The sequence below is a fragment of the Perna viridis genome, chromosome 2, assembly GCF_037379345.1.
Source record: "Perna viridis isolate PV_CMFRI_1.1 ecotype Kerala chromosome 2, ASM3737934v1, whole genome shotgun sequence".
Lineage (NCBI taxonomy): Eukaryota > Metazoa > Mollusca > Bivalvia > Mytilida > Mytilidae > Perna > Perna viridis.
The window spans coordinates 40,744,181-40,772,124 of record NC_142446.1 but is presented as its reverse complement, the minus strand read 5'-3'; the positions used below and the strand labels follow the sequence as shown (position 1 = coordinate 40,772,124).

At 31.7% G+C, this 27,944-nt stretch overlaps 2 protein-coding genes across 10 annotated transcripts; both read left to right on the top strand.

The window, feature by feature from the left end:
* The first annotated feature begins 223 nt into the window (after positions 1-223).
* On the top strand, positions 224-20,805 carry LOC148625061 (N-acetylgalactosaminyltransferase 7-like). 6 transcript variants are annotated; one of them, XM_088568279.1, is made up of 13 exons: positions 224-251; positions 4,447-4,629; positions 6,039-6,231; positions 6,863-7,001; positions 7,193-7,359; positions 8,014-8,221; positions 8,925-9,098; positions 9,533-9,650; positions 10,011-10,130; positions 10,741-10,962; positions 12,063-12,164; positions 14,132-14,257; positions 14,985-20,805. In XM_088568279.1, exons 2-13 carry the CDS (start codon positions 4,489-4,491, stop codon positions 15,120-15,122), a joined length of 1,848 nt encoding a protein of 615 aa, XP_088424405.1. In that variant the 5' UTR covers positions 224-251; positions 4,447-4,488; the 3' UTR covers positions 15,123-20,805. The 6 variants fall into 6 exon arrangements, with proteins under 6 accessions (XP_088424405.1, XP_088424403.1, XP_088424407.1 ...); XM_088568277.1 differs by having other exon boundaries at positions 226-251; positions 4,442-4,629; XM_088568281.1 differs by having other exon boundaries at positions 231-251; positions 4,480-4,629.
* Positions 20,806-21,647: 842 nt separating this feature from the next.
* On the top strand, positions 21,648-26,737 carry LOC148625060 (uncharacterized). 4 transcript variants are annotated; one of them, XM_088568274.1, is made up of 3 exons: positions 21,648-21,777; positions 24,907-24,993; positions 25,572-26,737. In XM_088568274.1, exons 2-3 carry the CDS (start codon positions 24,919-24,921, stop codon positions 26,418-26,420), a joined length of 924 nt encoding a protein of 307 aa, XP_088424400.1. In that variant the 5' UTR covers positions 21,648-21,777; positions 24,907-24,918; the 3' UTR covers positions 26,421-26,737. The 4 variants fall into 4 exon arrangements, with proteins under 4 accessions (XP_088424400.1, XP_088424399.1, XP_088424401.1 ...); XM_088568273.1 differs by lacking the exon at positions 21,648-21,777 and adding an exon at positions 22,974-23,130; XM_088568275.1 differs by lacking the exon at positions 21,648-21,777 and adding an exon at positions 23,757-23,800.
* The last annotated feature ends 1,207 nt before the right edge of the window (positions 26,738-27,944 follow it).

Below are 27,944 nucleotides of genomic sequence, written 5' to 3'. Positions count from 1 at the left end.
TATAACCTTGTTCCCTTGATTACTATTTGTATAAAAGAGCAAAAAAAACAATATAAGAAACAAGGATTTTGTTGGTTTAAGGCCACACGGTTCTATCACAAGTACTGAGGCTTGCTGCAATTATAAACTGTTTAGACGATTATATAAAGATTTAAAAAGTATGGATGTAACTGTGTTTTGTTTACATGATTATAGAGTGACCATTTTAAAAATGCTCTTTAGTGTAGAAGGTATGTGTTGTACCGCTTCCGGTTAGTATTTTCTGAATTATTTTTGTTATTATCTGCATTTCTGATGTTGCCTTTCTCCCGTAAGTCACGATCAAAGCTATTATAGTCATTACTAATTCACATTGAAGACAACATACTAATGCAATTTAATGTCCCATACATCGATGAACGACCCGTTGTCTCAGTGGATAGTTGGCCACGTTGACAGTGACACTCTCATTGATTCTCTCCGTTTCATTTATTTCAAAGACAAAGGCCAGGTTTACTTATACTCACTTATTGATACTTATTGTTGATGGCAAGAGCCGGCTCCTATGTACCACTACTCAAGACTCTCCATTTGTTAGTCTGATTATTGGATATGACTGTTACAGTGTAAACTTTTTTTCTTTTTTTATGTATATATGTAGAATAAGAGACTGGGCTTAATTACTGCACTGTGATAACTGACTCTAATCCTACTGTTTCCAATCAAACTAATATTTGTTTTCATATGACAGTTTAAGTCTTCATAAAAACCCCTGCTAATGCTTTTGATATGAGGAAGGTGAAACTCAAAGAAACATATGAGGAAGACAACGGCCTTAAGTGCAAGTGAAGTCCAAAGCAAAAGTATCAGGTTCCCTTTTAAAAAAATACAGAATGCCATTTATCATTCTTACAAGTTTGTGTAGGGATTTTTCATCAGTAATAAGTGGGAGATGGCAAAGAAAATTCAAAATATAAGTAAAATTACCGTAAGATCTGTTTCAGGTGTGGTGTAGATTGCTGGATTTTTTCAAGATCCTTCCAACTGGAAGTTGCTTCTTGAAAAATAACAGATGTCATTGAAATGTTTTGTATAGCCTGATTTTTTATTATTCCTGAAGCTTTAATGGACCCTGATGTAGTATTTTGCTTGATGAAAGTTTCTCAGGTGTTAGTATGATGAATTTTTAGACCAATTTCTATTCCCTACTTGCGGAGCTCGGGATGCAGCTATATTTTATCCTGTTTTTGCAGAGTTACCTCCCATAAGAGCAGGTATAATTTCGAAGTCTCTCTAATCGATGTTTGGATTTGGGTGCAGAAAAAAGAGGTAACTCAGATGAAAATGGAATCCCCAGCAGACAAACACAAAGGTGTTTCTAAAATTCACAGGGTGTTTCATTCTGTTGTTAGGTTACATAATGATGATTTTCATTTGTAAAGAAAATTTATGGCGGGTTCAGTAGAAAGAGAAATTCCCTTTTGACTTTCGAGATTTTCTAAAGTATCGTCGATATGGAAAACCTTACATGTTCCGAATAGACACCTGCTCCAAAAGGAGATAAATGTTGACATAATGTTGGTCCACAAGTCGGGAATACATGTACATTCAAGAGCAGGCTTTGTTGTTTATTATGAATTCAAACACCCAAGCCTAATTTTTGTCAGCCCCGTTATTATCAACTTCCAAAATGGTAAAATTTGTTATGATATAGGGTTGTCATACCTAATCAAACCTACACATGTAATTGTGGGAGATTTCCTGCATTCCATAATAAAATTACAGGAGATTTTGCATGACGACATTATCGGCATATTTTGTTGTTATGTTATAAATGTTTCAACATAACATGTTTGACAAAAACAAAAATGGCAAACAAAAATTAATGAAAATTTTATAAATTCAATTATGGGAGGTTTTTATGGGAGGAAATCTTGAAACCGGGAGATTGATGTCTCCCGCATGGGAGACTTTCTTTTTGCGGGTCGAAAGGTAAAATTATGGGAGACTCCCGCAAAAAACCGGAGGGTTAACACCTAAGAGGGTTGTTATTGTCCTGATGCATTCTCCTGATTTCATGGTCTGAAATATATACAGGCTGAAATTTCCGGCTTTGGTAAGGCACTGTTGGTTGTCATGGTCTGAAATGTGTCTAGTATTGATAAGCTGATTAAGCTATTTTCATAGACATTTGGGTGCCATGTTTTTACCATCCCTTTCTTTCTAAGAATTGATTTATATTTAATTATCAAAGCTAGCTAATGTTTCCTAGACTGGTGTGGTTCCCAATTGCATTTACCAAGCATACGAGAATGAAGCTGTCATGATGCTATTTTAAAACCCTCTGCACAAACTGGGTGTTGATGGTTTTTCTGGATATAAGTATACTGAACTATTTGATAATACAACCATTTGGGAGCATATAAACATGAAAAATAGAACATAGGGGTCGATATGGCAGTTATTTGCAAATAACTCAAAAACCGTTGCCTTTAGCAAATTTCTGGCATGGATAAAATTGTTAAGTATCATGAGAAGGACATATGCCGAAATTTTCAAAACTATTCATTGGCTAATGTAGGAGTTACAATCCCTGAAACAGTTTTTTTTGTGTTTTTTTTCACATGTACAACTTCGAAAATCTTCTTCTCTAAAACCATTTAAGATCATTGAATGAAAATAAGCATAATAGTTCTTTAGTGTATTGTGCTCAAAATGACTGTTGTGATTTTTTAATCCGTCAATAGATATGGCTGCCTATACTAAAAATGGAACTTACGGGTCATAAGACAGGTTTTGAAAAAAATTTAAAAATTGTTGCCTTTAGCAAAATTCTGGTTCAGGTCATGAAAATGCTATGAAAAGCATTTCTTGCATTTGACAATTTAGTTGATTTTAACTTAGCCTGTCTCATTCCTCAAGTTTTTCAAATAAGCAAATGGTTAACCAGGTGAGCGATTCAGGCTCTCTTGAGCCTCTAGTTAACACAATCACACAGCATACACCATAGGAAGTCTTGCATATTCCCTTTTAAGACTTTACTCAAATAAAAATAGCTGTGTAAAGTCTAAGTTCATAATATGAGAAAGGCATTAGCCTTGAGTGTGAACTAAGCATAAAGGATTAAGTTCCCTTTTAAACGAAGTAGACCATGTCATTTACCATTTTTGACAAATTTGATTAGGATATTTTCATCAGTGGGAGTCAACAAAGGACATTGGACTGTTCATTGTTAAGCAGTCTTTGGTCTGACTTGTCACAAACATGTGCTTGAAAATCTTTCTTCCCAAGAAGGCACCAACTCATCAATAAAATTGTAGAAAATTCATGTGTATGAAAGCCTTTTTTCTGCCATCTTGCCAGGGCTCATGCTACTGCTGAACTAGAATAGTCACTTTGATGTGGTCTACATATACTTCCCCTTAGGAGCACCAACAGGGACTAGAAGTTATCTTTTTATATATACAGTCTGAACTGTACTCAGTCATTTTGTGGTACAACATGTATTTTGACCAGAGTTATCTTTCTTAGATTACAAATTAAACTAAGTTGTGCCCTTTGAGAAAAGAGTTTGTCAAAAACTTTTATATTTACTGAATATTTGGATTCCTTCATTGTGCAAAATGAACAAATGTTTTATAAACTTTTGGTTACAAACCATCAGAAAATTGCAATCACAAGATCTCAGTCGCCAATTCAAATCAGCTACATTTTTGAAGGTCTTCATACATTTTTGTACCTCCACATAACCTTTTTCTGTTTTCTTGGTTCTTTGAGTCACTACTAATTTAAGCAGACTTGTAATTAATTTTACATGCAGTGATCAGTGATGCGAGTGGTCTGTATTTGATGTAGATGTAGCTGTCATTTGAAACATAGTTTATCAGTGTTCTAAGATTTTTCAAAATTTCAGGTTTCCACAGAAAAACTTGACCGGTAAATAATTAACTTTTTCACAGTTAAATCCTTTACAAATCCTTTAAAAAATTCAAATTTTTTTACTTTTCAAATGAAAAATTGAGCATAAAAACAACTTTTCCTCACGAAAATTGCACTTGCCCCGTTGACTGGAAAGTTAAATCCTAGAACACTGGTTTACCTATGTTGCTTCCACCAACTGCCTAGTAGGTCTCATGGGTAGCATGCTTGCCTCAAGTGTGAGTCTCACCAAGGACTTTAAATTTGGTAGTCACTGTTTCAGTGATTGTGTAGTCGATTTACAACAAAAATGTCTGCCTCTTTCTTGTGAAAAAACAAAACAAAACATGTTGAATAAGCAACAATCAATATGTAGAACTGAACCAATGAAATTTTGATTCTTAACATTACTAAATAATTTCTGTGATGTCATTAAGTTCATGAAATATTTTATAAATGTCAGAACAACAATTAAGTGTCTTTTGCAATCTAATCAACAGTCACCATGCACTTAATGATGACAGTATTGTATCATGTTTTTAAGAACAGTTTTGATTTGGTGTTGAATTTGAAAAAATACAGATACTCAAGATGAGGTACCATATCAGAAGGAAAGCTGCCATCAAAGTTGGGTTGTTTGTATTGGCCATGATATTCATTCTTCCATTCCTCATCAGCAAGCTGGAGAAAAGCAGTAGTGAGAGTGAAGCTTTAAATAAACGTAGGAAAAAGGTACAGTATAATTAATACTGCTTTACTAATCATGTATCACAGCTTCTGATAACTTATAAAAAAATATGGCGTTATTCTATTTTTTGCTCACCAAAGGCTATTGCCGTTATTTGGCATCCGTTGTCATCTGTCGTCATCCTTTGATATTAACAATTTTGACAACTCTTCTCCTCTGACACTACTCAACCAATAAGAACCAAATTGTATTAATGTTCCTTTGGGTATCCTGCATAGAACTGGTATGGGGATTTTTGACTTTTGAAAAACATGGCCACTGTTACTAAAAATAGAACATAGGGGCCAGACAGAAGTTTTTCACATATATCTCCAAAACCGTTCGGTTTAGTCAAATTCTGACATGGGTAAAAGTGTTCAGCATGATGAGATCTACCTGAAACAAATTTTCTTTTTAATTTGTTAAGCCATGTTGGAGTTATTGCCCTTTTTTGACATTTTTTGGCTCTTTTTAATGTTTTTTCTTTAAAAAATCTTATACTCTGACGTTACTTGACTAATTTGAACCAAATTTGGTATAATTGTACCATAGGGTATCCTGCATAGAATTAAGGTTGGGATTTTGGATCCATAAAAAATCTTGCCTGCTGTTACTAAGAATAGAACACAGGGGGTCAGACTGAAGTTTTTTTGCATATATTTTCAAAACCATTAGATTAAGCCAAATTCTGACATGGATAAAAGTTATTAGCATGATCAGATCTATCTGTGGGGATTTTTGATCTGTCAAAAACATGGTTGCTGTTACTACAAATAGAACAGAGGGGTTAGTCATCAGGTTTTTTTCATACATCTCCAAAACTAGTTTTAGCCTAATGCTTTCAATTGCCCAAATAATCTTTATTAAAAGGCCTACAAAAGTCTGTAAAGGATGACTCCTGATTAGAGTTATTGCCCTTGAAAGGTGAAAAATGATGGTTTTTTTTAATGCTTTCAGCCAATATCTTGAAAACTATGATGGATAGAAAGAAACTTTCAATTGCTGATATGATCCATATGTCATACAAAATTCTTCATGTGTCAAAATTGTTGGACAACTTCTTGTTAGAGTTATTTCCCTTGAAAGGCAAAAAGGCAGGTTAAGGATCCAGGCTCCTGGGAGCTTCTTGTTTTGAAAATATATTACATTTTTATATATGTTGTGAACTTCAGTCTGAGTCTGTTTGGCAATATGATTGTCACATACTTGCAGCTTTAAATGATTAAATGCAAATTCATCAAAACCTGCCACTAGTCCTTGCCACACAGTTTGTTTATGCTTTGAATCATAAAATTTCTCAGCTTCTATCAAGATAACCCCTTATAGAGATTGTTTTCTAGTCACTCTTATTCATATCATTTGAATACTTACTTTTCTTCGGATTAATACATGTACTTTCAAACTATGCTTGTAGATTGTACACCATGATAATGGCCTACCACCTTTAAAAAATGAAGAAATGGTGCAGAATGTGGTTGAAAATCCAATGGAAGCAAAAGACATGAAAGCACCAGCACCTCAGAGAACTTATGGACCAACAGCTGTTTTAAAACCTGGCATTCTGGGAAATTTTGAGCCAAAGGAACACCCACCAAGTGGTTTACCAGGTAAACCCTGTAACACATGTTTACTGGACCTTAATGTACTGGATAATAATTATGACTTCAATTGTATGATAAATAATGTTGAATAAGGTACAAAGTTTCAGGGCTTCATTTGGGTATACTGTTACAATATAATGAATTTGCTTAAATGTAGATGTTGGTCAGTGCTACAAAGCCACAGAATGATTACAGTGCAAGTGCTCTGAAATATTTACGATATCTAAATAGTTAGCAAAAAATAGATTCATGTACTTCAATGAAATTACAGTGATTCATTAACTGGTACTTAAGTTGGTCTTTCCTTGATTTTATGACAACCACCTGATGAACTTCCTTTGGTAGCTAACCCTACAGTTGACAAAGAGATTTAAATGTTTTATCAAATATCAAAATACATCTGAAAGTTTAAAATCTCCTTGACAATTGTCCAGGCAACTACAAAGGACATTTTATCAGATAATGTTCATTAAATTGAGATAACACCAACTCATTCCCTGAAGTTAAATGTATTACTCACTGTAAGGACTGTTAAAATATTTATGGTTGACAATGCAATTTCCTGTTTTATTTTCTGCTTTGATTTGTCATAAATGTGTTTTTTTACTGTAGTAAGTAACATTTCTGTTGTGTTCAGGTGATGGTGGTCAAGCTGTATACACTGGTATGGAGGAAAAAATCCAAGCTGATAAATCTGTTAGAGAGTATGGTTTTAATATGATTAACAGTGACAAAATTGCCATGAATCGGACCATTCCAGATACTAGACTTGAAGAGTTAGTATTTTTATGTTGATACATGTACTTTGTTTCATCTTAAGTTTTGTTTCTATTTGATACATTTAGTATAATATCAATTTTACAATTTGTTCTGTGATATTTTTGTTGCCAAAACCTTTGTTTTGTTTGAGCATTGTAATGAAGGTGTTCTAAATTTAAATAGACATAAGTATTTTGTGATTTGATAGGTGTAAGTATTGGCAATATCCAACAAAGCTGCCCACTGCTAGTGTAATTCTGGTCTTTCACAATGAGGGATGGTCAACTTTAGTGAGAACTGTTCACAGTGTAATCAACACCTCACCACCACACCTCCTTCATGAGGTGGTTATGGTAGATGACTTTAGTGATAAAGGTTTGTACATGGCGTGTTATATCATTTCCATGTTAAATGCTTGGTAATCTGTGTTTTTATTTGCACAAATTTACTGGATTGAGATATTGTACCTATTTTGTATTCTCACTATTAAGGAGCTAAGACTGATGCCTTCTTCGATAAACTGGTATATTTGTCATATTAGGGTCCTCAACTTGTGAATAATTTCTCACCATTAGAGTGCCTTAGACTGCCTTAAGTTGTTTTGGTGTTTTTGTCTCCTATTTCCACTTTCTTCTCTATATTTCACACCATGCATATTGTGCTGTTAAATAAAGTATGTATAAGATATGTGAGAAAGAAGTTAATGCAGTGTTGGATATCAATTCCAATACAATGACTAGGAAAATGTCTATAAATACCTACACTGAATAACTATAAAGGGGTACATTTAATCTTTATCAAGGTGCTCAACTTATAGCACAAATTAAATGAACTTTTACAAACCACTATACATTTAAGATTTAAAGAATAGACATTCACTGAAAGCCAGGGGTAATGATTAACAGTATACTGCAGTCAATGATATTCTTTGCCTTTCAATTTATGTTTTATGTATGATACATAACTAAACATCATGGAAATGGATGTTTTAATCATCTTATCCATATTTTTACTTACCTGATTTTTCAGAGCACTTGAAAGGGAGACTCGAGGAATACATCAAACAGTTCCATGGTAAAGTTAAGTTGTATAGAAATTCTGAAAGGATGGGGTTAATTGGCACAAGAACAAGAGGTGCTGAGTTATCTAAAGGAGATGTTATTGTCTTCCTGGATGCTCATTGTGAATGTAACAGAAATTGGCTGGTTCCTTTGTTGGCAAGGATCAATTATGACAGGTATGGCCTCACAATGTTAATTACTTGGTTCTCATGGCCTCTTATATCTATCTCCATTTCGAGTGCGCTGTTATCATTCTTTTATTATCGTATCTCTAAAAATAAAATAAAAGGAAAAAAAGCACCTTTATCTGTCTATGAACATTGTAAGAGGCTCATCATCACTTTTGTGGGGCACTAAAAATGCCTTGTTAAACATTTTTTTTTGTTTTGTTTTGTTTTGTTTTATTTTTTTTTTTTTTATATGAAAATGACCTAAGAACTTAAAAATTACCTTTGAAGAGCCTAACTAAGGATATAAAAAATAGTTTGAAACTAATTATCTATTAGGTATTAGATGACTTGTAAAATGTTTTCATTAATATAGTATGATGCTAAAACTAATAGGGCCTTAGGCCATATTCTTTGTAATTTGAACAAATGGTGGAAATTTTGTACTTTGAGTTGTTCAGATCTACCAGGCGTTTCATTTGTTTATTTAGACATACATATACTCTTAATTGTGTGGAAAATTGTAGCTTGTTCAAATAAAGTGCTATAATAAACATACCTATTGTATTTAATAGTTAATATCGTATGAAGTATCGTATGAATTGTTCCATGGGAAACTTCCCACGCCAGTACTATACTTACTTAGTTATGCTAATTAGTACAACTCTAAGCCTTTATTTTGAAAGCCATTCTTTACTTGTATATTTTCTAGGACAATAATGGCAGTACCTACTATAGATGGTATAGATTGGGATAATTTTGGATATCACCCTGTCTACAGTACTGTACATCATAGAGGTATATTTGAATGGGGTTTCTTGTACAAGGAGAGCCAGGTTCCAAAACAAGAACTTGATAGACGACAGCACAATAGTGAACCATACAGGTAAACAATTTAAAGCAGTTGAATTTATACCAGAATATAGAACCCATGTTTTCCAAATAAAATGGAAGTGAAAAAAAAGGACATGGATATAGAGTTATCTTCAGTAAACCCAAAAAATTTAGACAGGATTTTAACAAATATGGCTTTACCTGGCAACAAATTGATCATAGTATAAGTTAATTACTGCTGTGATTCAGAAAAAAACATATCCTAAATATTTTTGTTGTAATGGACAATTCAAATATAAAGATGAAGGATGTTCTACTTTTATTGTTTATATCATACCAAGTGGCGTTCTGTGGGATTGACTTACAAATTCCTATGACTAACAATCAAAAAAGAATTCATGATCCTTTCAAGTAAAGAACTGAATAATTTGGTGGCTATTGTCAATTATTAACATGTTACTAATGAAAGTGATGTTAAAATTGTAGAGCACCTACTCATGCTGGAGGATTGTTTGCCATGGATAGAAAATATTTCTTTGAGATGGGAGCATATGATCCTGGCTTGAAAATCTGGGGAGGAGAAAATTTTGAACTGTCATTTAAAGTAAGAAATGACTGTTTCCTATTTATTAGCTTTTTTTTGCCAATTTCTACATGTTATCTCTCACAGTAACATTGCCTTGATTTTCTGATGATAGCTGTTGAGTGCTGGATGTTGTTGCCTTGATCCCAACCAGTGGCACTAGAGGCTTGGAATTCAATAGTCTGTTTTTCACCAAGTGTGCAAAGAATTAGAGATTTAGTGGTACCTTTCAGGCTTGTTTATATCATCAAGATTTTTTTTAGGAATGAGATGGTTCACTTCAAGCTGAACTAGTGTGTTAAAACATTTATGCTTTGAATAAAGTAAATAATCATATTTTAATCAGCTTTATATTGTATTCCTTTAAACATATTTTTTCAGCTCTGGCAGTGTGGAGGTAGCATTGAATGGGTCCCCTGTTCCAGAGTTGGCCATGTTTACAGAAATCACATGCCATATGGATTTGGTAAATTAGATGTCAAGATTCCAGTCATACAGCTTGTAAGTTGTTGATGTGGGAAGTTTTCATTTATTAAAGCGGTTTTGAGTTTCTTTTTCTTTGTATAATAACTGTTCAAATATTGATCATTATAAAAATCAGACAGAATGAATAATAAAAAGCAGCACATGAAATTTTTTTCTAAAAGTTTATTGATATTTATCGTATATTTTCACTCTCACCACATGACATTTTACCATCACATTGATCATGATTGTTGGTTCTAGTTAAAAACGTAATAGCTTTACAGTCTTTTCCAAATGTTATTGGTTGACATTTGGAACCTCAAAATAATATGCCTGTATTGGACTGAATTAAGAGAGTTGCACTGGTCTGGTCAATTTCCATTCACTGTTTGAAAGAAATATTCAGAGAGAAATACAGACCAAATAGAAAAAAAAAAGAACTTATTTGGGCAGACTGGGTTGGATGAGTTGAATTATAGAAAGAGGTCTGGATATATTGTTTTAGCAAATTATTTTTGTACATGAAATTGATTGCTATTTAAAAAAAAAGTTCAAGTGTTGATAAGTAACTATGCCTTTACTGGCTTTATTTCCTGCTTCAGGTAGTATGGTATTTGTGTTGTTATCATTTTTTTTTAAATTTCAGAACTATATGAGAGTCGTTGAAGTCTGGTTAGATGATGAATTTAAAGAATATTTCTACACACGTGAGCCAGCTGTCAGAGGTTATCCTGTTGGAGATGTATCTAAACAATTGACCTTTAAGAAGGAACATAAGTGTAAAAGTTTCAAATGGTTTATGGAGAACGTGGCCTACGAAGTATATGAGAAATTTCCACCATTACCACCTAACAAGGCCTGGGGAGAGGTTTGTTCCTGATTCTGTAAACCCAATTTATTTAAGCAAGCAAGGGAAAAAAATGTGAAAATAAATTGCTGCAAGTAAGGCTCTTTAAGATAGATAAATATCTGAGAGAGTGGTATGCTTAAAATGAAATAGCTGCAGAGCTGACATCCTTAATCTTTAGAATAAGTATCCGCAAACATTTACTGGTTTATAGTATAGGAAAAAAAATATGGTAGAACTGTCCATGCAATAATTGTCCATTTTCTAATATTGATGATAAAAGGCTGAAGATTTACTAAGTCTGTTATACTGGAAGTTGTCTTCAGTTAAAGAAAGTGTTAACGACATTTCCAATTACAAATATATAACCAAATAATAGCAATAATAGAGCTGTTTACATCTAGGCACGGTTTTCAATTTCAACGACAGTTTCACTATTGCAAGAAAGTGTCTAATAGATCAAGCCTAAAAAGCTCTTTTTGCTCTCTGTAGAAAATTAAGAAACATTCCACTGCCAATAGATTTACAGTTGAAGTTGTTTGATACTTTAATATCACCAGTACTGTTATATTCCTATGAGGGTTTTGAAAACATGTGAAACATTAAAAATGTGCATCTTAAATTTTGTAAAAGATTACTTAAGCCGAGAAGCATCACACCAAATTTTATAGTTTCTGCAGAATTTCAATTGAAATATTTGTTAAAGTAAGAATAGTTAGCTTTTGGGCAAGAGCTATGCAAGAAGAACAAAAACTGTCAAATCTTATGCTTAGGCTTATAATAAAGTTGCATAAGAAAAAATCCAACCAGATTTAGGTGGGTTAACTATGTTAAATCTATCTTGGATGATACAGGTCTTAGTTACTTATGGAACAAACATGTCAAAGTAAAAAAAATTGATTGGCTTAAGGTCACAGTCAAACAGATATTATGTGATAATATTAAGTTCTATCAATATTGGTTTTCTCAAATGCACAAAACATCTCGTGGTGAATTCATTTCCACTTTTAAATGTGATATCAGAATTAAACCATATCTTCTCAGATTGTCTCCAGCAGAATGTATTCATTTGACATTTGTATTTTTACTCTAATTGTATGATTGGTGTCTTATGATTTCAGTTCAAACAGAAAGGAACCAATAAATGCTGGGATTTAATGGGACAACAAGTAGGAGGAGGTCCAATAGGTGTCAGTTATTGCCATCACTTTGGTGGTAACCAGGTAAAATGGATGATATCATGTGACTTTATGTCAGTAATTAGGTGTAGGGCACACAAATTTAAAAACGAAAATGACTCTGAAGCTCACTGTTTATGGTGTACAACCCTTTGGCTCTGGGGCATTCATTTTTTTGTCGTACAAAATTTTAATCTAAATTATTTGTAAATTGTTTTGGTGCACAACAGAAATCTTACATTTTTATCCTGTTATTTGTTTTGACAGTATTACATGTTGTGGTGTAAAACTTGGATGAAGAGAGTAATTTTAAAATCAAATGTCTGCATATTATTATACAGTATCTATGTAAAGAATGATCTTGTAAAATGACTTAAATCTTTTATGTTTAAAGCAAAAAATATAGAACTGCAGTCTACAGAGTCTATTAGGATTGAATTTGTGTGGTTCTTGATGCCTTATTGCTGATACATTCCTTGCTGTATGCTGTCATCCAGTTTACCATGTTAGCCATCTTGGAGATGTCTCTGGTAGACTGGATGACTTATTGATATTTAGTATCATTTCAGTGTTTGTATGAATCTTGACTAACATGCACTTTACAAGGTTGTATGTACAAAGGTAAAACATTCACAAGGTGGAGGGCTAGATGTAGATAATTGCTAACTGTGACTGGGCTTCAGTCTGTCTGCTTCTAATGATACACTACTAACAGAATAAAGCAAAGTAAAAAATGAAAGTAATCTTATTAGGATTTATAGATGGATAATTTTATCTGAAAACTTGCACCTTACCATTAATTTGTTTTTGTTTGAATTAAATGTATATTCAAGAAATCAACCATAATAAGTTTTCATTATTCTGCTATTTTCCTTAGTTTTGACATTTTGTCTTAGATTCAAGACAAAAGTAAATAAAATTTGTGGAATTAACAATTCATATGCAATCAAAACTTTCAAAGCTATTATATATAATGCATTATTTTCTTTCATCTGTTAGATATTGATAGCTGCAGTGTAAGGTATAATGAAGGGATACATATACTGTACATACTGTGGGGATTTTATTTTTTGCACTGCACAGAAGGCTTACTTTTACAGTGTGTGTGTTTATTTTTAAAAGTATCCTAATCCATTATATTTATTATGTAGTGTCTGGAGATTTATTGTTTACATACATCTTGTGATTCAATTAAAAAAAGAAGAAATAATTACAATACATCAGTGTTCTATGATGATACTTGTTTTGATTGCCAGGGTAAATGGACATCTGCTTAGAAAAAAATTAAAAACCTGATGATAACTTTTGCATGGAAACTTTAAATTAGCGTTTAGGCAGTTGAATGAAGCAATTTAAATTCTAATTGAACTTGAAAATTTTCTATAATCAAAATACTGTACAAACAGTTGCTAGTGCTTTTATTTATTACTACAGAATAAACCTCATCTAATTGATTAACTTTATATGCAAATAACTAAACCATCTTGGGACAGCTTATTATATTTATGACATTCATTGTTCAACAAGTATAATTCTTTTGGAGTCTTCCAAATTGTTATGCTGTCTATATTAATTTGAATGTTTTAAAATAATGAGTCAAAGACTTGTTTTTTTCACAGCATATTGGATTTTGATAACATAATTGTTAGAAATATTGGTTTATTTGAGAAAAAATATGTTGAGAATACTTTTATTCTCCCAATTAAAATGTACTAAATTGTGTTTCTTTAAGCTGTCTACAGTACATGTATAAGCATAATGAAGATGAATAGTTTTTTACTATTATTTTTTTTTTTTAATTTTATAATAGCAAAAAAAATCAAATAACAAATGTTGAAGTTGGTGTTTACAAAAAATGTTTGTTTGTTGGGGTTTAACGTCCGAGCAGCAATATTTCAGCTATATTTAGACGATACAAAAAATGAAATAAGATGAAGCTGTGGACCACACAATGAGCAAGGTTCTATGCATACATGTTCCTATCTTTGTCATTTACTGTTTATATTTTGTAGCTATTCAGGTTAAATACTAAAGGTCAGATAGGTGTTGGAGAGAGATGTATTAAAGCTACTGGTGGAACAACCCTACATCTACACTTCTGTGATGTTCAACCTACAGGGCCATGGAGTTGGGATGAGGTAAGGATATATTTATTAACAGGGTATAGATGGGTACTGTGGGTGGGAGGTGTATAACAACCCTACATGTACACTTCTGTGATATTCCAACTTACAGGGCCGTGGAGTTGGGATGAGGTAAGGATAGATTTATTGAAGTGTAAAGATGGGTACTGTGGGTGGGAGGTATATAACAACCCTACATCTACACTTCTGTGATGTAAAATGTACAGGGCTGTGGGGTTGTGATGAGGTAAGGATATATTTATTTACAGGGTATAGATGGGTACTGTGGGTGGGAGGTATATAACAACCCTACATCTACACTTCTGTGATGTAAAATGTACAGGGCCGTGGAGTTGGGACGAGATAAAGACATGATTATTTATAAGATCGAGTGGGGACACCTTGGTATAGGGATGTATGTATAGGTTACGGGTCTAAGTAAATCTATATCTACATTTATTGGATGAGGTAAGGAGTGGCAAATAGGATTTGAATATTTGTATAGGACAATGGTGAAAATCGTTGTAGGGGTCAAGGCCACCACAGCATCAAGATTTTTTTACATATATATACAGTCTCTAAGAGATAAGGGTTTGAACATTTTTCAAGTAATGTGTTCTGCACAGCTAACATACAAGTATATAAATCTGATTTAACTTGGTTGCAATTTTTCACCTTATAAACACCTTTCCATGTTCTTGATAGAAAAAGAGGCTGACACTGCCTTATTATTTCTTTACAGAGTACTGGTGTAATAAGAGAGCAGCACCATGATAAATGTGTTGAAGGAACCAGAGATGGAAAACTTATGTTACAACGTTGTGAACCTGGAAAAGAATCTCAAAAATGGGAGATCAATGAGACATATTCTTGGAAGTAATAATAACATGGTGCATTATTGAAAATAAACTATTCTAGTCATTGCTCAATACAATGCTGCAAAATTAACCATGGATCTTTAGGGTTAATGTCAGGCTATTACTCTTGATCTTTGACTTGAAAGAAGGTTACATATTGGTAAATGGTCAAATAGGTATAATTATCTTATTTTCATGTAAATGTTTTTACCAGCATTATAAGTATACTTATCTTACTTTCATGTTAATGTTTTTACCAGCATTGTACATCAGATATTTGTCAATTAAAAAAAGATATTGTATGAGCTTCATATTTTCAAGTAACATGTTAAATAGTCTATGGTTAACTTTGTAGCATTGTAATATAAATCATATTCCAAATAAATTCTAATTGAATCTTGACATACATGTATTGTGAAATGTATTCATACCTGTTAACCTGCACACATGGGGGTGGGGAGACTGCTACAAAAATCAATGAAAAATTTAGAATCTTTTGCTTAAAGATGTAAGATTTGTGGGAGGTTTTTGGTTAAAATTACTATATTTGCTGTGAAAAATATTAAATAATTGAATTTTAAAGTCCAGATTGCTTTTACTTAAAGATCTTCCATACAGACTATTCCAAAGGTTAACAGGTATGTATTATTACTTAGTTATAGAAATAGAGGTTCTCTACGTAAAGTTGTATTGATTTTATACTCAAGGTATAATATAGTGGTATTGAGAATTGCTGGACTCATTTAATTGGCAATGTCAGTATTGTTTACTGAACATTATTGTAGTTTTTGCTCTTATCAAATATACGAAATATAGTTTTTATCCACTGTCTACTTAATTGTTATGTGCAATATTAGAAAAAAAAGTGTTTTCTTCCAATAAAGCATATATTTGGGGCATTTAAGATGAGGTAGGAGACTATAGTACATGTTGAATGTTTCTCTGATAATAGATATGTTTTAGATGGATTAAAATGTTGTACAATGTTTTAAGTCCTGGTAAATTTTCTTATTTATGTGTTAGAAATGTTAGAAAATAATATTAAGATTCAATTGGAAGAATATAAGATAAGAGTAATGTGAATTATAATTAAAATATGCAAATTCTGTGATGCGAAGATATAAATTATTTTTGTGATAGTTATGTACTGTATGTGTGTAACAGAAGAGTTAAATGAGTTTGAGTAATTCAGTGTTTACATTTACATATCAATTTGATATGGACATTCCTCTTTGTTGGATATGATTGGTTGATTTCATTATCATTTGTTGATATACTCAATTTAATGGTTTCTTAATTAAAAAATAAATGATTTATGACCCATTTATGAATTCATGTCACAAATTTGATGATGAACCATTCTAAAAAAGATTCAGATTCTTTTATGAAATTAAGTTTGAAGCCTTTTTCTCTAAACCATACATCTTAAGGTAAGCATAAATAACTATATATTTAGAAATACGATGTAATTTCTATGGCAAAAAATCCTTTAAGTTTTATTGTTTCATCAGGTTTTGAGGAGTTCAACCTGCCTTATGCATGTTATTGAAATGAATTTCTTAGATATTACCATAATTATTATGATGCTATACATGTAGTCCTATTTGTGGTGTACTAATTTTGCATTTTTGCAGTGGATCATTAAGTGCAAAAAGATTGTACTCGCCTAAAAATTATTTGTCATACAGTGTTACATCCATTCCCTGCAAACTTGCAATGACGAAGAAGAATATGTCAAGAGTAAAACCTATGCAAATATTGCTGTTGTAAAGTTGTCTCCCTTGTGATAATTTGAAATTTCTCCTTTTGTTGTATGGTCATATTGACAATCATGTTGTATGTTTAAGTGCTGTTTTGTCTTTGTCTTTAAACCACACTGTATGTGAACTATACTATGAAATTTAGAAAAGTTCGGGAAATCATTTCAAAAACATAGTATGATATGTATCAAAATTTAATCTTCATGATGCTAAATGAGTAAATGCAGTTCTTTATTCTTGTCATCCATGTGTTAAATTAAACAAGTTATAAATCAAAACATATTGAATGATCAATAGGATATCTACATTTAATTCCTATAGAAAAAAAAAACAGGTATTTTACCACCTGCCTGTTTTAATTTTGTTTAAGTGATTCGATGATTCAGTTCTTTAGAACTGGTTTATTGAAATAATTTTTCCGTCAATCTCATATACATTTATTTAATGAGGCACAAGTCATGACTGCGATTCTTTTTATAGATTGTGCCATATGTTGAAGGCTTTATGTGAACTGATACATTTAGTATTATGTTTGTTTTAGTAACTACTTGTATATTACATGTATTTTTGTATATAATGGTCCATTGTTAAGGTTGATCACAAATTATATTGATATTGTGAAGTCTGTATGTTTGAATAATAGAAAGTGGCAGTTGTATTATGTTTCTGGTTAATCTGAGGGTTATGATGATGTTTAGGTTCCTTGACTTGTTATTTTTTATTATGTTTTGATGATATGTGTTTTTATCATGTTTGTATCCACAGTTTTCTTTGTTATCACAGCACAATATTTTATAGGTAATATTAACACATGTATGCAATATATAAGAAAAAAAACTCGAGTTGACAGACTTTTAGTGCAGCTATTTGATAAAATCTCTCAGAAATGAATATAAAAATGATGAAATAGTTTGTGGTTTTGCCATATTATGCCATATTGGATTAACTTATTTTGATAAAATGCATTGTGCAATACAAAATGGTTATTTAGGAATGGTTTAGAGTTTAGCTTGCAAATGGCTAGTCCATATAGAGGAGGAATAGGTATGGTGTGTATGCCAAAGAGACAACAACCCCACCAGCCCAAGGCCAAGCTTATGTATACTGTGGTTTACTGCCATTACTATTTACAATTATATAACTCCAATTTGATATAGATGTAAGTAGTGAAACTGTTTTATGAATCAAGAATACAAGTTGCAAAGTTAAAAACAGGGGTTCTGTATCCTTATTGAATAATCAGAAGATAAAATCTTCCACCTTATCCTATGGAATGTGTTGATTCTAGTTATCAAATGGTTTGATACACCAACTCAATCTACATGATTAAAATTGGTGTATCATATATGTACTACAGATATAATATGCTTCCCAAGATAACTAAATGGTAGGGAATATTAAAATTATAACTTAGATCTGATGTACTGTGGTCCAAAATATCCTGCATATGGATTTTCTCAAATATTCTTTATATTATGAGGTCACAATGGAGTATGTGAAAAGTCAGAAAAGTATTAGAAAAAGTGGTATGAACTTGTGTATCTTGGATAAATTTCAGATTTCAACTGTATAATATTATTTGTCATAACAGGGTATTGTGATATTGCTTTCTAACTAACATATAAAAAAGAGGAATAAATCGTTCTGAAATGAAACTCAGTCTTAAAACCAGACAGAAGCTTATGATAAGTGATTCATGCATTTCATAATCCAAAATATTTTTTGATTGAAAATTCTTCAGGATTCCTCATGTATTTAAAAATAAAATTGCAAATGAAAGTTGTCCAGTGGAGATATTAACACTTTAAAATTGGTAACATTAAAAAAAAAACACAGAGAAATTGCCCACCAAATTTTTTTCACTATAATCAGTAAAATAAAAAAAATAAGCAATAAAAGTGAACATAAGAAAAGTTGTTTTTAGAATGTAACAAATGAACAGATTCATTGATGATTCACCACTTGCCTGGTTTTTAGGATGTAACAAATGAACAGATTCATTGATGATTCACCCCTTGCCTGGGTTTTAGGATGTAACAAATGAACAGATTCATTGATGATTCATCCCTTGCCTGGTTTTTAGGATGTAACAAATGAACAGATTCATTGATGATTCACCCCTTGCCTGGTTTTTAGGCAGAACCATTAATATTTATAAGTGGCCAGTATGAAATGGGTTCTTTTTTACTTGTAAAAGATTTGCATATTGTTCCTAAAGGTGATTTAATTTTTGCTTAGCATGATTTTTGTGATCAGTTTCAATTTCTAACATTTGTATTGTTATTTCTGTAGCAAAGAGTAAGGCCTATAAGATGATAATTGATGTAAGCCAGGAAATCACATATTGTTTTAAAAACGTGCAGTGCATTTTGAACTTATATCAAAGATTAAATCCAAAAAATTAATCCAAGTCACTAATCAGTAACATTTCATAATAAATTACTTTGTTTTGTTATTATTTATATAATAGTGTAAGTAGAGAACAGGCATCTTTTTGACCGATTCTGAATTGTATTTCTATAAAGAAAATCACACAAAAATAACCAAATGATATGAAATAAATATGTCTAGTTCAAATAATCAAACAATTTTGTACTAAAAATGATAATTTCCAGTTGAAATGATATGTTTTTATTCCAGTGGTGCAATTATTGCCATTTTATGTTATCGTTCATGTATTTATTGTCCTGATAGGTGTTATAGTGGTGCTTTTAGTACTATTTGTTTATTTTTAGTTTTTGATTAGTTAAATTTGTATATTTATTTTTTGTATGTTAACTACAACATACATGTTATCTTCGTATATTAGCTTGGATGACATATCTTGTGTATAAGATTGATGTAATATAATTTTAAAGTTTTCTCTTCTGCAGTATGGTTTTGTTTTTAATCTTCTCAATTCTAAGCATTTAACATATCAAACACCTGAAATTTAAAATCAAAATTTTATACTTATTTTTTCACTTTTCTAGGCCATTCACTTTTTATTCACAGGTATTTTTGTTCTGTAAAATGTAAAGAAATGATGTACAAAAAGGACCAATATATGATTAGTGATAATCTTCCATTTGCGGCCATATAAATGAATTTTCTTAACATTTAGTTACTTGATTAGACTGTTTCGGGTAGTCTATTGAGCAAAATGTAATCTTGAAAAAATGCAGCATGTTTTTGGTATGCGTAAGACCTATATAAATTGGGTGTGAAGGCCTGAAAAATCAACTTTAGAAAACAGTCATAAAACATTATATGTGAAACATATCTTTTGCATATAATTACACATATTTTATGCATATTGAAGACCGAAGTAATATCCAGCTGGGGCTGCAATGTTGGCATATGTTCAGTAGTCATAAAATGTCCAAAATCATAGAATTGATACTGCTTATCTTCAAAATGTTTCAGCCCTTTCTTCGTGGACATTCTTCTGAGCCATGCACTTCAATGGATCCACAGTCTTGACCCTTGTTTTCTATTTGTGTACCCCTTTCTGGAATCCTGGATACAGATATGATAGGGTTTCCATATGATTCTGAAAATACCCGTTAAATATGTATTTAATGATTTTTATATGCACAAAACAAAACTTTTCACACTGGTCCTTAACAATTCTTTTTGTTTGTGTAAAACACTTAACGGTGGGCTTTGTCAGACGAAAAAAGTATTTTATAAAGCCGTATTGATCTCTCGAAAATTAAGCTGGCAAGTAAGCTTAATGTATGTTTTTTTTTTTACATTTGATTGACTAAGATAAAGCTGTTATAATTACATTAACACTTCCACAGTACTTGTCCATATGTTTACCGTGGTCTATATGATTATCATCTTTTGTTAAAAGAAAATAGTATTATATGTATGTTACGTGATTATAATAGATAACTATTTATAAAGAATGGTTGAGGATTTGAAAAAAAAAATGTAAATAAAAATGGAGAGAAAATGTTTAGTTCTGACTTAATTCATTGAAATATGCAAACAAGGTGATACTTTCTCAGATTAAGTGATTTATTGAAATCCATTTGTATATATAGTAATACAAGTCACAAACATTCAAAATATTTTAATTTATTGACTGATATGTTTGTTCATTGCCTCAACGAGATAAGATTTATTTAAATCATAATAGTGTTCTTACTTCGTAAATTCCATAAATGGAAAAAAAGAATGTTTCTTATTTTTGCTTGTTTGTGGTAATTAAAGTTTTTTTTTAATTTTAAGTTGTTAATTGAAAAATGTATTTAACCTTTGTATTGTAGTTCTTATGATTACACATCTTGTGGGACAGGTGAACATGACATAACCCAACCTAACGCAACTCGACCAAGATAAAAATGAAAAAGAAATACACCAAATTTGTAGAAATTTTTTTTTGACTCATCCATTTAAAAAATAAAAATAATGATTCTATGTTTTCCCTTTTACCTACCAAGAGTGATCTTCAAATAAAAAAAATAATTTCGATGGCTGCTGGTATAATATGCAATTTATCCCAGGATAACAAGATTGCATTAAATTGTATGGCGTGTTTCAACATATGTAAAACATTTGCGTTTGGGGCCCTTCAACGAATTAACCTTCACGAGACAGTTGAATGACCGAAATAAGTAAAAACTATGAATCATTGCAATGGTTAAACTCCAAAATTATAATAGACAATTATACACTTACATGCACTCTCGAAAAAAAAATGCGATTAACATTTATCAACATTATGATTTTGGATTTCATAACTCGCGACGTGAAATAAATATTTTGATAGCTGAGTGATTTAAAAGCATATACTACAAACCAGAAATGTAAGGTGTTTGTAAATGTTTTGATTAAAATTATATAAATTTATCATTGGAAATCTGCATATCATTGCTAAATAACATTTAGAAAAGTGAATAATGCCGTAGCAGCAGATGTCATACACGCAGTAAGTTAATAACTCGTTATTTTATTTTCATGATAGTTTTGCCATAAGAATTATTAAGAAACACAATTTTACTAAAGTAGATAGTCCTTAACTGCACCTTGCTATTAAGCTAACTGGTATTTTCTTCTCCGAATGGGGAGTCGGTCACAATTGGTACCAAATATATCTCATAATTCAGATATTTCTTATTTCAATTCTTCCAATGCCAGGGAATGGGCGACTAGATAGTGTCATCTATTTTGCATAAAAAACACTTTAAATATTTGATTAGATGCCTTGTGTGAAGAGGACATTTGAATGTTTGAGATGTATTAATCTTTAAATGTATGATAAGGACACTGCCAACTCGATCCTATTGAAGAACAATGTTAAGGTATATTATAGCTCGAAGTCGCAAGTTCTGTCATTCATGAGGCAACTTTTAGTAGTTCAAATAAGGTTCCTTGTGAACTGTATTTTGAAATCGAGTTCAGTGAGTGGTATTAATACTGTCTTCATGTCATTTATTTATTTTCGAATTAAGTACTAACACGACAACTTCTTTGAGATTTTTTCCCTAAATTTTGCATCAAGTTATTACTTTTTACATTCAACCGTTTTCACTTCTTTTTTTTTCAAACTATTTTACTATTAATAGTGGCTTAGGAATAATCACGGGTGAGTAAGAGTAACTCACAACTCCACGATAGAAATGGTTTCCTGCAAACCATGGAAACTTTATCTGTGACATTAGTTTATAGAGGTAGAAGTATATGGGTGTATTGTATGTGCATAATCACAGCTTACTCAGTTATAAATGTTTAGTATCAATACAATATTATATAATTCTTGAACAAATCAATATTATATTGGTGGGAAATATTAAAGTTCATAATGGATAAATATTTTCATAATGGAGAAATGAAAAAAGGGTATCACAAGTTTAAATGATATATGTATGTCTAGCTCACCCCATTTAAAATTAGTTTTAAATGATCCAATGTATTCTCTTTATACATCATATGAGTATTAACATGAAAATTAAATTTAAGATTGAATAAGTGAATTGAAAGAGCCGTAAAAATGTAATTCTATTCTCATTTCATTGAATTATCAAAAGATATTCAAGTTTCTATAATGCCTAATGATTGCCGAACTTTCACGGCTCATGACTTTAAATGATATTCAAAAGTCATTGCAGATGTATAAGGTTTATATTTCAAAACATCACCATTTGAAATTAATATTTTCTCAACTACTGTATTGATGGATATACATACCTGTCCATATATATAGTATCGGAGTATGATCTTGAAAAGTAAAATACAATTGGGCAAATTGTCTCGAGTATCATTGAGTTTTGTTTTGTAAGAGGTAAGAGTTGTTTCTTACAAATATTTTAATACTCTATCTCCTGTGATGTACCTTTTCATAAATGAGACAGTGGCAATCATTTCATAAATAATTGATTTTCAAACGACTGCCGCTCGTTAAGTTAATGTTATTATCAGGAAAAGTTTACGCAAAAAGGCAATAAGATCATAATAACATAAAAGCCAAAGTTAAGATCGTTTTACATGACTAATGACATTATACAAAATATTTTATTACGTGAAACATTTTTTCTATGTATGGGATTTATTAAAACTGCATACGAACCTCGTGTCATAGTAATTTTTACGTTTTGTTTAAACCTTTGCTGTCTGTAATATGCAATGTCGCATAGATATAAGACAAGAAGAAACTTTCCTTGACAAAATTGACCCTTTGTATGGTTAGATCACATGTTAATAGCAAGCATTTAAAAATCTTTTCTAATGGTATATGAAACTGTTGGTATGTTTTATGTGTATATTTGGGACCTTTAAAAATATTCTGTTACACCAGTCCCATTTAAAACATTTCTCTCCATACGAAACATTTGAAACGGTTCAGCGCTGATTCTGTCTCGTTTTCTCTTATCTAGAAATGCAACACTTTAATTAGTACATTGAAATTCTGTATGCTCAACTGCACATCGAAACAATGACACTGGTCTAATTGGGTAAAAATCAATATTTTGAAATTTCAATATCAGTGAATTTAATTTATTATTAATAGACTTTGTTTATTTCAATATGGGTTGTCAATATAAAATAACAATTCGATCTCGTTAAAGAACAATCAGCGGGATTGCTCTTATTCAAAAATAACAACTTTCACAAAATTGATGCTATCGAGCCGGATTTCTCAATTCAAGACCGAACGGTAAGTTTTGATGTATTATGAAGACACACGGATCATATAATTCAATTGTTTTGATAGATTTTGAGTAGCTGCAAATCTTGTAATGTATTGTTTATAGTTTTTATAGTTTATTGTTGAGTGTTCAAGGTCACATGAGCAATATTTACTCGCTGTTATTGATAGAGACATTGAAAATACAATAACTACCCAATTGCTGGATAATATCACTGCGATTTTATAACTGTCGCGGTAGTTTTGTGAATTGTTTTGTTAAAATAAAAAAATAAATTTATACTGTAGCATGAGAAATTCCACACATTGTCGTTTTTAAGTATATTTAAGGAATTTTTCTATTTTGTTAGAACAAAATAACCATGTTTGAGGTAGTACGCAAAACAGGCCCATTCCATGTTTTTTCGTACAACCTGTTAAAATTAGAAACATTCCTTATAATTTAATTTCTAATTGATGCAAATCCAGATATTAAGAACTGGTTCGTTATTTTATCTTGGATTATTTTAATTACGAAGTGCTAACCGATTGACGTAAGTGATACCATAGTGTGTTACAAACCAAATTTTTTTTAAATACATAAGTATAAAATAAATCCTATTAGTATTACAAATTTCGATATGCTTTACATTTGTTTCAAGGAGTAATCTCTCATCAGCAACATTATAACCAAATTCAAAGTAAGATTTTAAGTTCCACAGACCTACACATTCAATTCATAAGCTGTACTAGATCAACGCAGCGTTTAACGTTTATTTCCTCTTTTACTTACCTCTGCAGACAAGCCTTTCGAAATTCTTGGACGCTTTTCGGAGCTGGTAACTTTGACACCCATTACACTCCATGAATGTGGATCATATAACGTTATAGTACCCTTTCATAAAACAACTTGATATTTGTTCTTCTTTCTAGACATTTTAGAATATGTCGGTTGTAGCTTCTACGGGTTCATTCCAGAAAGATGACAACCAAAAAAGTACGAACGAAAACCTTGCAGAGGTCAGTATTAATAAATTAACAAAAATAATATAAATAAAGAAATAAAGAAAGAAAAATAAAGAAAAAAAATGAGAAAAAAAAAACACTGCTAGTCAGCCATATTGGATTATGAAAAGTATCACTATTTTGTGCTTTATTGATAAAGCTAGAATTCAAAAGGGTTTATGAATATACACAACTTTGTTAGTTACCTTAAATTAACATACATTTTCGGGAAAAAAACACAAAAAAAACATTAGTTTTTGACACCCTGGAAAATGGAATGATAGGTTGACAACACTTTTTTCATGTAAACGTATTAGCCTCGAAAACAAATATCACGCGTGTATTAGTTATCATAATTAAACACATAAGGAATACATTCTTAATCATTATGCTGTGCTAAAAACTCTAAACATGAATTAGTATTATTAACAAAATAAAACAAATCAAAATAAAAAAATGAAACACAGATATGTGCACACAAACTCAAATGTTCTTGATCGATGTACATTGGAATAATAGTATTTTTTTTTCTCTCTAAAACTTGATTCTTATTGTTAACACATGCTAATTTTCTCTTCGTACTTTTAAAAAAGCTTTTGTCTGACATATCATCGGCGGGAGAAGAGGAAAGTGTATTCAGTTTAAAGCGACTATTAGATGTTGGAAATAACAAGAATGTTCTACGTCAAAACTATGTTGACGAAACCGTTCTCAAATTCACAATGCGCCGAATTGAGAGCGACAAGGATATGATAGCTGCAGACCTATGTCGAGAACAAAACGTATTCAAGAAAAAGTTAAAGATTTACCGTGACAAACAAAGAAAACTTTCTGCAAAACGTTTCGCAAACGAAAGACGACATTTGACTCTTGATTCAAAATATAGACAGGACGTGGAATCTACTGAGTCATTAGAGGAGCTTCTTAGAAAACAACTGACAGTTCGTCGCCCAACGATTAAGAAACAACGTCCGGCTACATGTATGCCCTCTTTACTTCAATTAAAAACAAAAACAGATCACCTTAAAGGAACTGAAAGTGTTGAATTTGACAAAAAGTTCTTCATTAACCGGAAAAGGTATCGAGTAGACCTTCGACCGACGGTTACATTTGCCCTACGTAAAAAGCCAGACATGCTCGATAAGATGATGCGTGGCAACAGAGGCTTTTTAGCAGACCCGAAGGAAGCTGTCAGATATTTCGAAGACGACGAAGTTGACGAAAGGAAAAGTATATATTCCATTATGACCGAAATAAGGAAGAAAGTAGAAAATAAGAAACTCGAGCGAGGGCAACAGAAAATAAATTTGTATTTAGACCAATATTTTCCAAGAAAAATGAAAAGCGTCCTTCTAAGTAATGGGGAAGAAGCTGATTTGGAAAAGATTCAGGACCAAGTACAAAGTATAACTAATCAAGGCAGATCAAAAACTGCTATATGAACAAGTCAAAATTAATTATCATACCTTATGTCTGTGTGCATGTTATATACATTAAACTACCAGTATACTTAAGTAATCTAATGAACTGACGTATTCTAAAAGTTATCATGCTCTTGCATCTGACTCCCATTTTTTTATTATTCAACTCTATTAATCGGAGTATGTGACTGACTTTTTATGTACGCAAACTGTGTCTTATTTAAGAAATTTTATGGAAGCATCAACTTGTTAGAACAACCACTTATCACCGTTTATTCGTTGAATGAAATAACTTGGTTTGTTAATTTTATTTGAAATCTTTTTATCTATATATTTTATTCGAATTGAGTGTTGTATAAAATACTACCAGGGAGTCGATAGAGTATTATAAACGAAAACATCAATCAATATTTAGGAAACGGAAGAAAGTGCACACACACACACACACACACACACACACACACACACACACACACACCATTAACAAGCAATAATGACTTTAAAGATGTTACATAACTACAATAACGTTTAAAGTTTTTTTGGTTTTTGGGAGCACAGAGTATGTGCCGCGTCCAGTAAGCGTTCTTGCACTGTCTTTTTAGTGCCTTATTTTTGGAGACAGAAATGTATCTGCCCTTATGTTCGTGATAACATAATTAAATAAATGACAACATTGAAAATTAAAGCAAAGAGACCATGATTGAAAGGGGGAATGGAATATTCATGATTTAGGTGAAAAAGTAGATCAAGAAATCGGAACTATTAAACACATACTTACAGCTGTCAAAGAGTCTAAAGTCTTACCACGACACTTGTGACTCCCGTGGTGGTATCAATTCAAAGTGTATCAAGAAATTCGAAAGATCTGGAAACCCGAAAGGCTAGACTATTATCGGAATATAATAGCGTCAAGAACTATAATATATAAACCCTTTATACTACTATTTCACATACTCATAATACATCGTTGATAAACACACAAAGACGGAACACCTAGACATAGATACGTGGAACTTGATAGAGCTCCATACTTTATAAAAAGACTCGATTTCAAATCATTTAAATATACCAAGGAAGATGCCAAAATGCTGGAATTTTTTATCGACACGATATTTGTCCATTGTGGTGGACGTGTTTTTCAACATAGGATCGGTTGGCGTTCCTATGGGAACACATTGTGTTCCACTACTCTTCGACCTTTTTCTTCACTCTTATAAGGCTGACTTTATAGCTGATCTGATTCATATCATTTTTTCTACTCATACGTTATGCCAGAGCTTGCCGATACTACGCGGAATTTTTGTACCGTGCTAGACTTATTACATTTCGTCTTCTTGAGAAGGGTTATGATGCATCATGATGAAAGTAATCACTACAGAAGTTTTATGCTTGTCACCATGAACTGGTGGATTGTTATGGTGTATCGATCTGCACCATGATAACCGATTTGTTCACCGTGTCGTAATTTTTCTTTCTTTTTTTGTCTACGACGGACGTGACATTTTATGAACAACTTTGCAGAGGACGCTTATCCTACCGGTGCAC

What these genes read in the sequence shown, in the direction of transcription:
- LOC148625061 (XM_088568279.1), top strand. Translation starts at nt 4,489, where the DNA reads ATGAGGTACCATATCAGAAGGAAAGCTGCCATCAAAGTTGGGTTGTTT. An exon ending in CACAATAGTGAACCATACAG is followed by an intron (nt 9,099 to 9,532) that starts GTAAACAATTTA and finishes TTAAAATTGTAG; the next exon opens with AGCACCTACTCATGCTGGAG. An exon ending in GGCCATGGAGTTGGGATGAG is followed by an intron (nt 14,258 to 14,984) that starts GTAAGGATATAT and finishes ATTTCTTTACAG; the next exon opens with AGTACTGGTGTAATAAGAGA.
- LOC148625060 (XM_088568274.1), top strand. Translation starts at nt 24,919, where the DNA reads ATGTCGGTTGTAGCTTCTACGGGTTCATTCCAGAAAGATGACAACCAA. An exon ending in CGAACGAAAACCTTGCAGAG is followed by an intron (nt 24,994 to 25,571) that starts GTCAGTATTAAT and finishes CTTTTAAAAAAG; the next exon opens with CTTTTGTCTGACATATCATC.